Below are 13,264 nucleotides of genomic sequence, written 5' to 3' on the forward strand. Positions count from 1 at the left end.
GGAGATTTGTGGTGGCAAATGACTCGACCGTCCGCCTCACACGACATAGAATTGACCCCCTAGAGTTGGCCCATCTCACTATCGTGTTACGGTCACTGGTACTTTTCAGTCCTAAATGGGACTGCACTTTTAATAGATCAGAGATACCGTAACACAAATCTTCTATAAACATAGTAGCAATGATACAAAGAATAGTTAATTCAAAAGAAAACGCTCTTTTTTTTCAAACGATTAATTTTGGGGGGGGGAGGTGGGGGTTGTCAAGACACACACATAAAATTATTTCACTTACACAGTATGTAAATTGTACAGCAATTGATTCACAATTTCACTTGGTTTAGCTATGCAAATTGAGCTTAATGTCCTCATCTTGCAAATGGTTATTGTTAATCTGAGTTTGAAAGGTCATTTTGACATGCAACAAAACCCCATGCTTGACTGAGGACACAAGGCCAAGCAGCAAGCATTCCCTGCATTGAATGACATTCAGATAGGAACTCATTGGTTCACTAGATCTATGTTCTACTCTTTAAAATCTTTTTGTCGCTGTTTATTGTTTCACCTTTTCCTATCTCCACTATTTCTCCACCACTTGGTGGAAGCTGCGTGTGTGTGTCTTGGGGGTAGGGGGGTCCTGTGTGTGTGTCTTGGGTGGAGCTGTGTGTGTGTGATTCATCGTGGGAGGTGTGTGTGTGTGTGTGTGTGTGTGTGTGTGTGTGTGTGTGTGTGTGTGTGTGTGTGTGTGTGTGTGTGTGTGTGTGTGTGTGTGTGTGTGTGTGTGTGTGTGTGTATGGAGGGGAGCATTGAGTGAGAGAAAATGGAGGGCGTAAGAGAGGTGGAGGAGTGAGAGGGGTCGAGTTGAACATTAGTGATAGACAGCGGGAAGAGAGACGAGGGTGGAGTGAGTGAGAGAGAGGGGTGCATGTGAGAGAGAGGGGTGCATGAGAGAGAGAAGGGTGAGACAAGGGTGCCTGAGTGAGAGATGATTAATAAATAATTTTGTATTTTGTCCTGATTTGTCACTTAAAAATATGTCAACTTACTAAACCTACATAAGATACATTGTCAATTGATCTACTATTGACACTATTAAAAAGTGATTAAGTGCTATTGCTTTAAGTACAAAATCTACTTCAGTAATAAGATACAACTATGAATTCATTAGAAACGGTCAGCTACAAATGCAGAGATGTCATGACGTAATTTGACGCTGTGACGTAGCTTTTCTATGGCAACGAGATGCTGTGTGACATCACGTTGATGACGTCCATGGCGTCATTTGGCTCTGCGGTTCAGGAGATCAAGGGTGGCAGGTAAGGAGGCGGCTGCAACAGCTAAGTGGCTTCCCATCAGTCCCGATAGGCCCAAGAATGCGGCAAAAGTATATGGGGGCGGACATTGTCCTCTCCCATCAGACTATCAGCGTGGGTTTTCTGCCACTGTATTGGGAAGTGCTTATTGCTTTGGGGAATATGTGAGTACATATCACCCACATCACCTGCCTTAGCTTTTGGCATATTGCACTATATTGTGTTTTTCTATTTTTTTGGTCGCACCATCTGCGCTTCCCGAGTTTGGACGTATAAGCTTACTAAATACATTCGTGTGGAGTGTGATCCGATTCATAAAGGTACGCCAATTCTTTATCACTTAACAATATGCATAGTATATGAACACGTCAGTTCCATTTTTATAAGGACTGCTTTGTCTTATAAAATAAATGTCTACTATATGATTTGTTCATTCTGTTTATCTGTCCTTGACACATGACACTGACCAAGGAATCAATATGTGCCCATATTTACTAAGTGATGCTATTTCATGAGACATCTTCTGGTGCTAGAAGACACCTTACAACCTAAACCCAACCCCAGTCTTCAGATGTCTTCCGGTGTTGGATGGTGTCCTATGGAATAGCAGTGCTGAGTAAGTATAGGTCGTAATTAGATTTTTTTTCCAATTATAGTTTAACCAATAAATCTGTCAATTGCTTCAGTTTACACAAAACATAGAATTGATGCAACTATGCTCCATACATTGAATATAGGTAGCAAGCCCCTATTTTTGTGCTCTCAGAAAATGACACCCATTCCTTTGCATTTAATTAGGTCCATCGTTTGTGGCAGTGAATGACTTTCTGAGTAATCTACTGCAGTTCACCACCAAATTAATGCTTTCAGGGGACAATGAACTATAATTACTGCTACTGTCTCTGTACATTAAACATTACACTAGTTAGATTAGAATATCCTAAGGGCAGGGGTTCCATGTTCCCATTGTTAACCTTTATGAGCATTTTACTCAACTCTAATCCATATTAATAGTTCGACAGAATTCTGGGTATGTCCATCACTGTAGGGGTAAAACAAGGCCTTCTGGGTGATGGTCCAATTTCAATAGACCTCTTACAATCTTACACCAGCGCTGCTTATGTTTTAATTTTAAAGTAATACAGCACCAAATAGATAGAGTCAAGATCATTTATTCACATAATGAATCTGTTTTCAGCACCATCCCTCGTGTCTGCACCAATCCCATGGTCTGAAACGTTGGATTAATTATATGAATGCACATTTTTTTTAAATTATATTTACTTAGAGTGCTGTTATCCGTTCCTATTGTTTGACACGTGAAGCCAGCTCATCTTTATTTCTGAGCACCCTTTAAAGCAGCAATCCAAGCATTTATATATATATATATATATATATATATATGTAGAGGTATCAGTACCGTGTTAGCCGAGCTTCAATAATCAAAAAATAAATAGATGATACCGTTCTGTGGCTAACGAAATGCTTTTATTTGTGCGAGCTTTCGAGATACACTGATCTCTTCTTCCGGCGATGTTACAATGAATGAAGCAAGGATAACTTAAAAACAGTGTCTCTTGGAATGTTATCTGTGCTTGTCCTTCCCCCGGTGTGGATGTGTTTTATGGCTAGAGGTGTCAAAGGGTAACTGAAAGCAAGTGAAGAAAGAGTGTGTATGTGTATCAGTGTGAATAAAAATGAATGGAGAGCCCACAGTATAAACAGTGCTCTACACAAGGTGTGTGTGGAGTGAGAGGGATATAAATGGTGTGGGTGGGTGTGGAAATGTGAGAGTTTGTAGCACAACTAAAAGTGTGTGTGGATACTATGTGGTCCCTATTGGTGTATATGGATGGAAAAATAAGGAGTATTAGTATGTGTGAGAGACAGCTGTGTGTGCATACATATACAGTAGCACAGTATGTACAGACATGGCCTTTAGTGCTCATGGGAAGAGAGTTCGCTAGTGTCAGTAATGACTCATAAAATTTCGATCTCTGTTTAGGCCACTGCTAAGTGTCCCGAACAGTTGCATAAATTTGTATTCATGCAACCGTCTCTCTTTCGGGGTTTTAAGATTACCTTTGAGTATGGCAACCCTCAGATCGTTCATCTTATGGCCAGAGTCAGAGAAATGTTCGCCAACAGGACTGTCTCTTGTTCCGCGTGTGATGCTGTGGCGATGCAGGTTCATTCTCTTGTTTAGCCGCTGTCCTGTCTCACCTATGTAGTAGCAGCCCCCTGGGCATTTCATGCACATGATATATATAGTTTTAGTTTTTTACACAGGTTGAAGCAGGGGGCCTTCAGAGCCGAACCCAATTCCTTTCAGCTCAGGGGGCCCTCTGCTTCCGGAGATACAGAACTCAGTAACTATGGCCGATGTTTAAAGCTCCCGCGCTCCGTGACATCATCAGGTTCGGCTTCCTATTGGCCCACCTGACCCTTTAAACTTTAAAACTCAGCTAGCTCAGCCGAAGCGGCTACCGGCTCCCCCTATAGAGGCAAGTATCTATGGAAACAGGGGGTATCCGGAGCTGAAATTTATGGGGTTCAGCTCCGGAGACCCCCTGCTTCAATCCTGTGTTAAAAATAAATGCTTGGATTGCTCCTTTAATAGCTGCTGTAGGACATTTATGGAAAACGTATTGTGCTGTACACATATAATACAATTTTGTTTCAATGTTTGCCTTTTTCCATTTTATATTGTATGCTCTTTTTATATAATGCTGTAAGTCTCTATATAAATACAATTATCACAGCTAATGGGATCATGTATATTGTGTTGCTAAACAGAAGTCTTCTTCAATGCTGCTGTTGTATATTTTTTTTTGCCTGCAAAATTAAATTTAACGGGTTACTTACCATCCACGAAACTTGGAAACGAAGCCACCTTCTTCGTCTGCTACAAGTGAAAAGAAAAATCAATTTTAATGACTGGGATGACGACAAATTCAATTCCGTTGCACATTAAATATGATATAGGGAACAATGTCTGGCTTTCTATCAATAAAGTCTTTAAATAATTCATTGAGCAGATTATTCAGCCATAAACCATAATTACTTGGTACATGGTGGTGATGAGCTATTGGACTAAAACTCGGGTCAGCAATGGAGTGTATCATTTGGCCAGCAGAAATTTTAGTCTGCAGCAATTATGCAGTAATGAGCCAAGACGGATATTTTGCACAAAATGTAGCTATAACTCACAGGTCCCAGTGGACCAGAAAGGTTATATATTCTGCTTGGCAGTTCCATAACCTTATTTCCTGAGTTTTATGTAATCTGGATAACTGTTATAAATTCTCCATATATTATTGTGTCAGACTGTAGCAAGTGGAGTCTCATTTAACTACATTCTTTAATGGGGGGAAAAATTGTGTGTGTGCCGGGCACGGGCATTTTAAGTGAAACTTTTTTGTCTTTTGTCACTGTTTTGTCACAGAAATTGTATCTGTAATGGTGATGTTTTTAATTAAAAATCAAAACACAATTTCAGTGCCAAAACGCAATGAAGTTTGACTTAGACTTAGTGTTTTAGCTATTTGCATTTCTATATTATAGTAACTGTGAATTCCTTGTGTGTGTCAGTCAGTCAGTGTGTGTGTGTGTGTGTGTGTGTGTGTGTGTGTGTGTGTGTGTGTGTGTGTGTGTGTGTGTGTGTGTGTGTGTGTGTGTGTGTGTGTGTGTGTGTGTGTGTGCCAGTCAATGTGTATGTGTGTGTCACTCTCTCTGTGTGGTGTGTGTGTCTCCCTGTGTGGTGTGTTATTCTGTGTCCTGCTGCGGGTGCGCTGGTGCCTTCTGCGTAGGCGCGCAGAGCCAGCCACCCCTCTCTCCTCCCCCGGCGGAGCTACGGAGACACGAGGGGGGGGGTCTAAGTCCCCTGGCCCAGAGCAGCCCCCACTCCCTCCCCCTGGCGGAGCTACAGAGACACGGCCTCTACTCTCCCCCCCACCCCCCACCGGCAGAGGTACGGATACGGCGTCCGGTGTGTGTGTGCGTCTTCCCCGCACTGCCTTCCTCCTCTCAGATAACCGCTGGTGTTGGAAACTGACGTTGCTGATGGCCTCTTCTGCCAGCAGTGACATCACTTCCATCACCATACAGTACGTTTACTGCCAGGGAATTTTTCTCATCTGATAGGTGCCGCTAAAGAAATTTCACTTCCAAAATATTCCATAACAAATGTCTAACTTCTGCCTTTGTGAAGGTGTATTTCTTATTAGACCCATCTTTATTATCTTATACTCTTTAGTTACAGAGATTCCCAACTCCAATTCTCAAGGACCACCTAACAGTCTAGGTTTTAAGGATACCCCTGCTTGAGCACAGGTGGTTCAGTCACAATTATTGAGCCACCTGTGCTAATGAGAGGCTAGCCTTAAAACCTGCACTGTTAGTGGTCCCTGGGGACTGGATTTGGGAATCGCTGCATTAGTACGTACAGTATTATTAAAGCAGTAGTTTGTGTTTCTTTTTTTTAATTATTTGTATTACCTGAATCAGATGATAAGTTATTAATCTCGAAAAAATGAAATGATTACCAGAACCAGAAAAAGGCAAAAGTAGTATACAATCGAAAGGTTACTTTATTATTACATGAATCGCATCCATACCCAACGTTTCGGTCCAAGTTCTGATGAAGGCCCCACTGGGAACGAAACATCAGGTATGGGTGCGATTCATGTATTAATAAATAGATTTGATACAAATTTCGTTATTTTTGTGCTGGTAATCATTTGATTTTTTTTGGGGGGGGGGGGGGGGTGAACAACTAAATGTTTGTCTTTATACCTTGCATACACTTGCCCTAAGGATCCTATTTTTCAGCAGGTTTGGACATTGTGTGTCCACCATCAGATAATAATGTGGAAATAATACTTAATTGAGGTGATAAAAATCTGTCCCTATACAGTTGCTGCTCAAAGTCCAAGATCCCCACACAGGATCCTTCCAGTTAATAAAGTTCAAGTGTACTGTAGGACGCAAAAAATAGGAAAGAGAAAAAGAACCAACACAGTGTAGATGGTCTTATGGTGGGATCAAAAAATGGTATACTAATTATGGCACACTCACAATTTGAAAATTACCCTGCAGGTACTACTCAGGGAGGGTTTAGGATGGGAGAAGTCTTCGAAGGTACGGTTGATAGAACTCTTTGAACAAGGAGCACAACATAGCGGGATACTGATAAAAAAATTACATTTGCGCAGTTTAAAATCAAACTCACAGAATTTTAGCAAGCAAGAACTTGTACTGGGAACCGCCCAGCACAGTCTTTTCGCCGCAACTGTAGTCAGCTCGCTGGTATAGTTCCAGATCAGAATGCAGAGACGGCGTGTGGGGTGTTCTCCTCTGCGACCGGTATTGCTCGGTTTCCGTCCCATTTCATCTGGTGATGTCAGCGGGAAGCGTCTGACTCAGGTGGATAGTTCGTTCCGTGTGCAGTGTGTAGACCAGGCAGTCCAGGGAATTAACCCTACACGTTTTGCTACGTAGCTTCTTCAGGGGTGAAGAAGCTACCTAACGAAACTCGTACTACCTGCAGGGTACATTACAAATTGTGAGTGTGCAATTATTAGTATACTATTTTTTTCATCCCATCATAAGACCATCTACACTATGTTGGTTCTTTTTTTGTTCCCTATTTTTTTGCTCTTAGGTCCTATACATATATATATATTTATAATATATATTTATTTAAATATATATATTTATTTATATATATATATATATATATATATATACAGTTTTCGACAATTCATTATAACTACTCGCCCGCGGCGGGTGGATTTAGGCCGCTGGCGAGCCGTTGCTGCGGCTCTATTAATTCCCCTGCTCGCGCCAAAATGTTCAAATTTTTTTTTTTTTAAATAAATAAATAATTCCTCTCCCTGATTGGTCTGACGGGGGAAGAGGGCCGGCTGGCAGCTCTGGGTCAGCCTCTCTCTCCCCCTCCCCCTCTGCCCTCTGCCCCCTGCCAGGGGCGGGAGGAGCAAGGGAAGCGCTTCCCCTCCGTCCCACGCTCCTTTGGATCCCACGCGGGCAGGTTAATGCTGCAGGCTGACAGCTCTGTATGCACACGCGCAAGCAAAGTTCGCTGCTGGTTCCAGCGTGCCACCGTCTGGCCACGTTTCCCATCGGGGAGTTGGTGTGGCCGTGCGGATGTCAATTTCCCCCGCAGGCCCCCCGATGTCCCCCGCAGGCCCCCACGTGCACTCCATTTCCCCCGCAGGCCCCCCGATGTCCCCCGCAGGCCCCCACGTGCACTCCATTTCCCCCGCAGGCCCCCCAATGTCGCCTGATGTTCCCCGCAGGCCCCCACATACCCCCGATTTCCCCTGCAAGCCCCCCAATGTCGCCCTATGTTCCCCGCAGGCCCCCCAATGTCGCCCGATGTTCCCCGCAGGCCCCCCAATGTCTCCCGATGTCCCCCGCAGGCCCCCACGTGCACTCCAGTTCCTCCGCAGGCCCCCCAATGTCGCCCGATGTTCCCCGCAGGCCCCCCAATGTCTCCCGATGTCCCCCGCAGGCCCCCACGTGCACTCTAGTTCCTCCGCAGGCCCCCCAATGTCGCCCAATGTCCCCGCAGGCCCCCACGTGCACTCCATTTCCCCCGCAGGCCCCCCAATGTCGCCCGATGTTCCCCGCAGGCCCCCACATACCCCTGATTTCCCCCGCAAGCCCCCCAATCTCGCCCGATGTCCCCCGCAGGCCCCCCAATGTCCCCCGCAGGCCCCCCAATGTCACCCGCAGACCTCGATGTCGCCCCCAGGCCCAAGATACCCACATACCTCTGGTGAGTGGGACTCCCGGCTCCATCTCTTGTAGTGTGTGTCTGTGTGTGTGAGTGTCTGTGAGTGTCAGTGAGTGTGTCTGCCTGTGTGAGTGTATGTGTCTGTGAGTGTCTGTGAGTGTGTCTGCCTGTGTGAGTGTATGTGTCTGTGAGTGTCTGTGAGTGTCTGTGAGTGTGTCTGCCTGTGTGAGTGTATGTGTCTGTGAGTGTCTGTGAGTGTGTGTCTGCCTGTGTGAGTGTATGTGTCTGTGAGTGTATGTGTCTGTGAGTGTATGTGTCTGTGAGTGAATGTCTGTGAGTGTGTGTGTGTGAGTGAGTGTCTGTGAGTGTGTCTGTGAGTGTATGTGTCTGTGAGTGTATGTGTCTGTGAGTGTATGTGTCTGTGAGTGTATGTGTCTGTGAGTGTGTGTGTGAGTGATTGCCTGTGAGTGTGTCTGTGAGTGTATGTGTCTGTGAGTGTATGTGTCTGTGAGTGTATGTGTCTGTGAGTGTATGTGTCTGTGAGTGTATGTGTCTGTGAGTGTATGTGTCTGTGAGTGTTTGTGTCTGTGAGTGTATGTGTCTGTGAGTGTATGTGTCTGTGAGTGTTTGTGTCTGTGAGTGTTTGTGTGAGTGAGTGTGTGTCTGTCTATGAGTGTGTGTGTGTCTGAGTGTATGTGTGTGTCTGTGAGTGTATGTGTCTGTGAGTGTATGTGTCTGTGAGTGTGTGTCTGTGAGTGTATGTGTCTGTGAGTGTGTGTCTGTGAGTGTGTGTCACCCTCTCCCTGTGTCACCCTCTCCCTGTGTCGCCCTCTCCCTGTGTCGCCCTCACCCTTTCCCTGTCACCCTTTCCCTGTCGCCCTCACCCTCTCCCTGTCGCCTTTGCCCTTTCCCTGTCGCCCTCGCCCTTTCCCTGTCGCCGCCGCCCTTTCTCTGCCGCACTCTCTCTGTCTTTGTCTCTCTATCTCTCTGTGTCTCTCTGTGTCTCTCTGTGTCTCTCTCGTTCTGTGTGTCTCTCTCGTTCTGTGTGTCTCTCTTTCTCTGTGTGTCTCTCTTTCTCTGTGTGTCTCTCTTTCTCTGTGTGTCTCATATCTCTCTCTTTCTCTCATATCTCTCTCTCTCTCTCTCTGTGTGTGTGTGTCTCTCTGTGGGTGTCTCTCTCTCTCTCTCTCTCTCTCTCTCTCTCTCTGTGTGTGTGTGTGTGTGTCTCTCTGTGTCTCTCTCTCTCTCTGTGTGTGTGTGTGTGTCTCTCTCTCTCTCTCTCTCTCTCTCTCTGTGTGTGTGTGTGTCTCTCTCTCTGTGTGTGTCTCTCTGTGTGTGTGTGTGTGTGTGTGTCTCTCTCTCTATGTGTGTCTGTGTGTGTGTGTGTGTGTCTCTCTCTCTCCCCCTCCCTCTCTCCCCCTGCCTCTCTCCCCCTCCCTCTCTCCCCCTCCCTCTGTGTCTCCCTCTCCCTCTCTCCTCTCTCTTCCTCTCTCCTCTCTCTCTCTCCTCTCTCTGCTCTCTCCCCCTCTCTCTCTCTCTGTGTCTCTCTGTGTCTCTCTGTGTCTTTCTCTCTGTCTCTCTGTCTCTCTCTCTCTCTGTGTCTCTCTCTGTGTCTCTCTCTCTCTCACACTCTGGATCTCTTATTTACCCTATATATCTTAACTGCCCTATACTACACCGAAATAACCTATACTGCTTTATTCCAGCTCTGACTCAAGCTTCACACGGAAGACATCGGAACCCCCCTAACCCAGAAGACAGGTAGGGAACACATCCCCTCCAACTTATAACATTGCGGGAATGAGGTACCTGGACATTGAGGGACTGCGGATCAGGTAAGATCCCAGGCGGGATTGCTGCTTTAGATATTGTGAAGCGGGGACGTCCAGACACTGGTTAAGGGGTTCAGGAAACTAGTCATTCACACCTGGCTTTTATTTCTAGATTCGACATTTACACACACATACACACACACACACACGTAAAAAGGACTAATTGTAGTATAATGTAATACAATAAATTCATTTTTGTCAAAAACGAATGTTCTGACTAGGAATTTATTAAATATATTTTATTTATATATTTTATTTTAAAGCGGGGTTGGGGGCGGGACTAGGGCGGGGTTAGGGGCGGGGTTAGGGGTGGGGTTGGGGGGCGGGACTAAGTGGCGAGTAGATTTTTTGGTTGGGCGAGTAGATTTTTGGGTGATTTGTCGAACACTGTATATATATATATATATACACACACACACATACACATGCACACTATGTCAATATTTGTTGTGTATTTATTAAAGTTTGTTTAGATATTTATTTTGTATGGTAGGGTTCCCATTACAACTTTTTCTTATAGTAAACAAATAGAAATCTGCAAAATTTTGTGAGGTCAGTTGATGTAAAATGTGCCCTTAAAATAAGAAACAGCGACTGAGCCAGGGTTCACAAGCGGTTCGACATTAATTACGTGAATAGGTGGCCGTAGCCATGGTGACAGCAGACAAAAGACTAATGTGTGGGACCCTAGAGCGAAAAATGAGTATCTCCTAAAAGAACCGTAGCAGTTGTAGTTTAAGCCACCAGCCTTCCAGTACAAAAAAAATAAGCAGAAAGGTAGATTTTGCCAACACCATCATCTTCCTTAATACTAGGTCAGGAGGACAAACTCACCACTACCGGGGTGAAAAAGGTTGTCCAGATAAAAATAGATGTTGTTGGCAAGACAAGAAGTAGCTTACTGAGAGTAGTCATCCATGCCAAACTAAGCACACCTAATCGTACCACTGTGAGTTAGAGGGAAGAGGATGATGAGGATTTTTCTGAATATGAGTAGGAGGAGGAGGAAGTTGAATGCTAAGGCTAAGGCTCTAGCTCTTCACTCAATGGCGGTGGAGGGAGAATGGATGGCTGAGGGAGGGATTGTGGCAAAGATGGAGAAGGTAGATGATGATAAGGAGAGTGTGTGTGGTGCACACGTAGGGGTGGTGGAAAGCGATTGAGCCTGATGGTGATGTGATCCTTGGTGCAAGAACTGTAGTGATCTTGGTAGCACTGCAGCATCAGTGAAGGAGGTGATGTCGATGATCATAATGACGGTACTTAATTACCGTGTGAGCAGCAGGCCGCCATTTTATTGGCCGCCCCCCACTACCATAACTATTTGCACAAGTGCTCCTCCTAGTACATTGAAAAGCAAAAGTGATATTGAATTGTCTGTATATTCTATATTTGGAAGGTTTTTTTTTTTAAATCTAGCCCACCACTAACAGCATTCTCATTGTCAGCTTCGGACACAGCACACACTGTTATAAGGCTGCGTCCATAGAGACTGCAGCCGTGCGAAGGCTGAGGGAAAGTGGATGCTTTCCCTGGCCTTAGTACGCGCTACATCCGGGGGGGTGTCTATGGGCGGGCCTGTGACGTCACGTAGCTGGTTCGCCCTCATTGGGCGAACCGCTCACGTTACTGCCCTATCGCGCATCGCGCTCCTCCTTCCGCTTCCGTCCGCCCGCACGCTGTATAGACGCGATCACTGCCTTTAGGCAGTCTGATCGCTCAGCGTGCAGACGCATCCGCGCGGCCTGCCCCTGTATGGACGCAGCCTAAGGCAACAGCAGCCAATGTCACGTCATTTGTTATCATCAAGAGTGAAACTGCCCTGGTGCTGGCAGTGAGGGTGATATGGGGGGAGAGGCAAGAAAATCTTATCAGCCTCAAAAAAAGCATCCCACAATGTTACACAACAGAAAACTTCCAAGGTAGAGGAATGTGATGATGATGATGAGGATGGCGGTGGGGAGCAGAGAGCTCAAGCAGGGGGAGAAGCACCGCAGCTTCTTCTAGCATGGCGCTTGGGTCAGCAGCATCAATCTACCATATGTGTTAAATGTTCTGTTTTTTTCTATAGATTACTCCAGCATAACATAACTCGGCATTCTAGTCTTTGCACACGAACAAAAAATGTTTATTTTGAAAATAATTACTTGCATACAAAAATAACCGCAAAAATGGCGATGACATCCAAATAGATTAGAATATTGTCCTTGATGATTGCATATACCGGTAGTAGCTTTCTATTTCTTATTGAATCATGTTGATGTAAAATCCTGATTCTCCTCTCTCCAGATCTTAACACATCTCTCTCCTGCTACATCATGGTGATATCAAGATGTTTTTCTATCTCAGCTTAATTGCTGTCTATTTATCCAGAGAAAACTACCCAGTCAGCCATCTTAACTTTAAGTATTATGTCCTAACATGGTATTTACATACGTATGTTGTACCACTGATGTCACAATATCTCCTTGTGAACATACTGTATAAGGAACTCAAGCTTATTATCATGAAATGATTACCTCGGCATACCATCAGTTGTCAATGGCAACTGTCTCTCTCTTGCTGTCCTTTCTACAAATATCTCAAAACAGCCATATGCCTCTTCTCTCAGCTTGGACCTACAGTTGTCAACAATCACGCAGTGTCAACCTAAGCAGGGCAATTCAAGCAACTTAAAACCATAGTGTAACCTTTGTGTCTATTTTAGTTGTTAGAATAGGTTAACCTTTTACTTAAAATACTTCATGTAACTGAATCTAGGAAGATTTGACATAAGTTCTAGAAAAAAACCTTCAGAGCCCATTCCAGTGTTAAAATAAATTAAATAGATTTCCTTTTGTTTGTAAGACATCTTTTCAACAATTGTCCTGTAATCACCATTCATACTGTATGCTGAAATTTTAGAGGAAAAGACAATTTCTTATAATTTGTCTTTAGGCCAGGGCAGCCAGTCTCACAGCTGCGTTTCTTCCATTCCACTAAAATCCGTAGTTTGAATTTAGTTTTTCATTTGCCCATGTTCTCAACTTGTTAGTTAACCGTTTATCGACCAGTGAGAAGTGCCGCTCCTTCACAGCTCGTAATGCCCTCCATCGCCCCTGCAGCAGTGTAGCAATCTGCCACTCCACAAGATTAAAGCAGAGGTACCCACTCAGTGGAACTCAACCCTGTATATGCTAAAGCAGAAAGATCAGTCTGACTGAAACAGACAGAACAAGTAAAACTGCTGCTGACTGAGCTGACTTGCCACCAGTGCTCTCATGCCCACGGCATAGATGTTATAGGTCCATCATTATTGCCAGTTGCCAATGGCATAATTAAAATTGTATTTGTGGGGGCCCCATCAAGCATACAGCATTGCCACC

At 44.8% G+C, this 13,264-nt stretch overlaps 1 protein-coding gene across 1 annotated transcript in view; it reads right to left on the reverse strand.

Moving 5' to 3' along the window:
* APBA2 (amyloid beta precursor protein binding family A member 2) overlaps positions 1-13,264 on the reverse strand; it is a 338,632-nt gene that overhangs the window by 139,257 nt on the left and 186,111 nt on the right. Inside the window, exon 4 of the mRNA XM_075575858.1 lies at positions 4,176-4,215. Coding sequence (XP_075431973.1) covers positions 4,176-4,215 — 40 coding nt within the window. The remainder of the gene's footprint in view (positions 1-4,175; positions 4,216-13,264) is intronic.

The sequence above is a fragment of the Ascaphus truei genome, chromosome 18, assembly GCF_040206685.1.
Source record: "Ascaphus truei isolate aAscTru1 chromosome 18, aAscTru1.hap1, whole genome shotgun sequence".
In the NCBI taxonomy this organism is placed as follows: domain Eukaryota; kingdom Metazoa; phylum Chordata; class Amphibia; order Anura; family Ascaphidae; genus Ascaphus; species Ascaphus truei.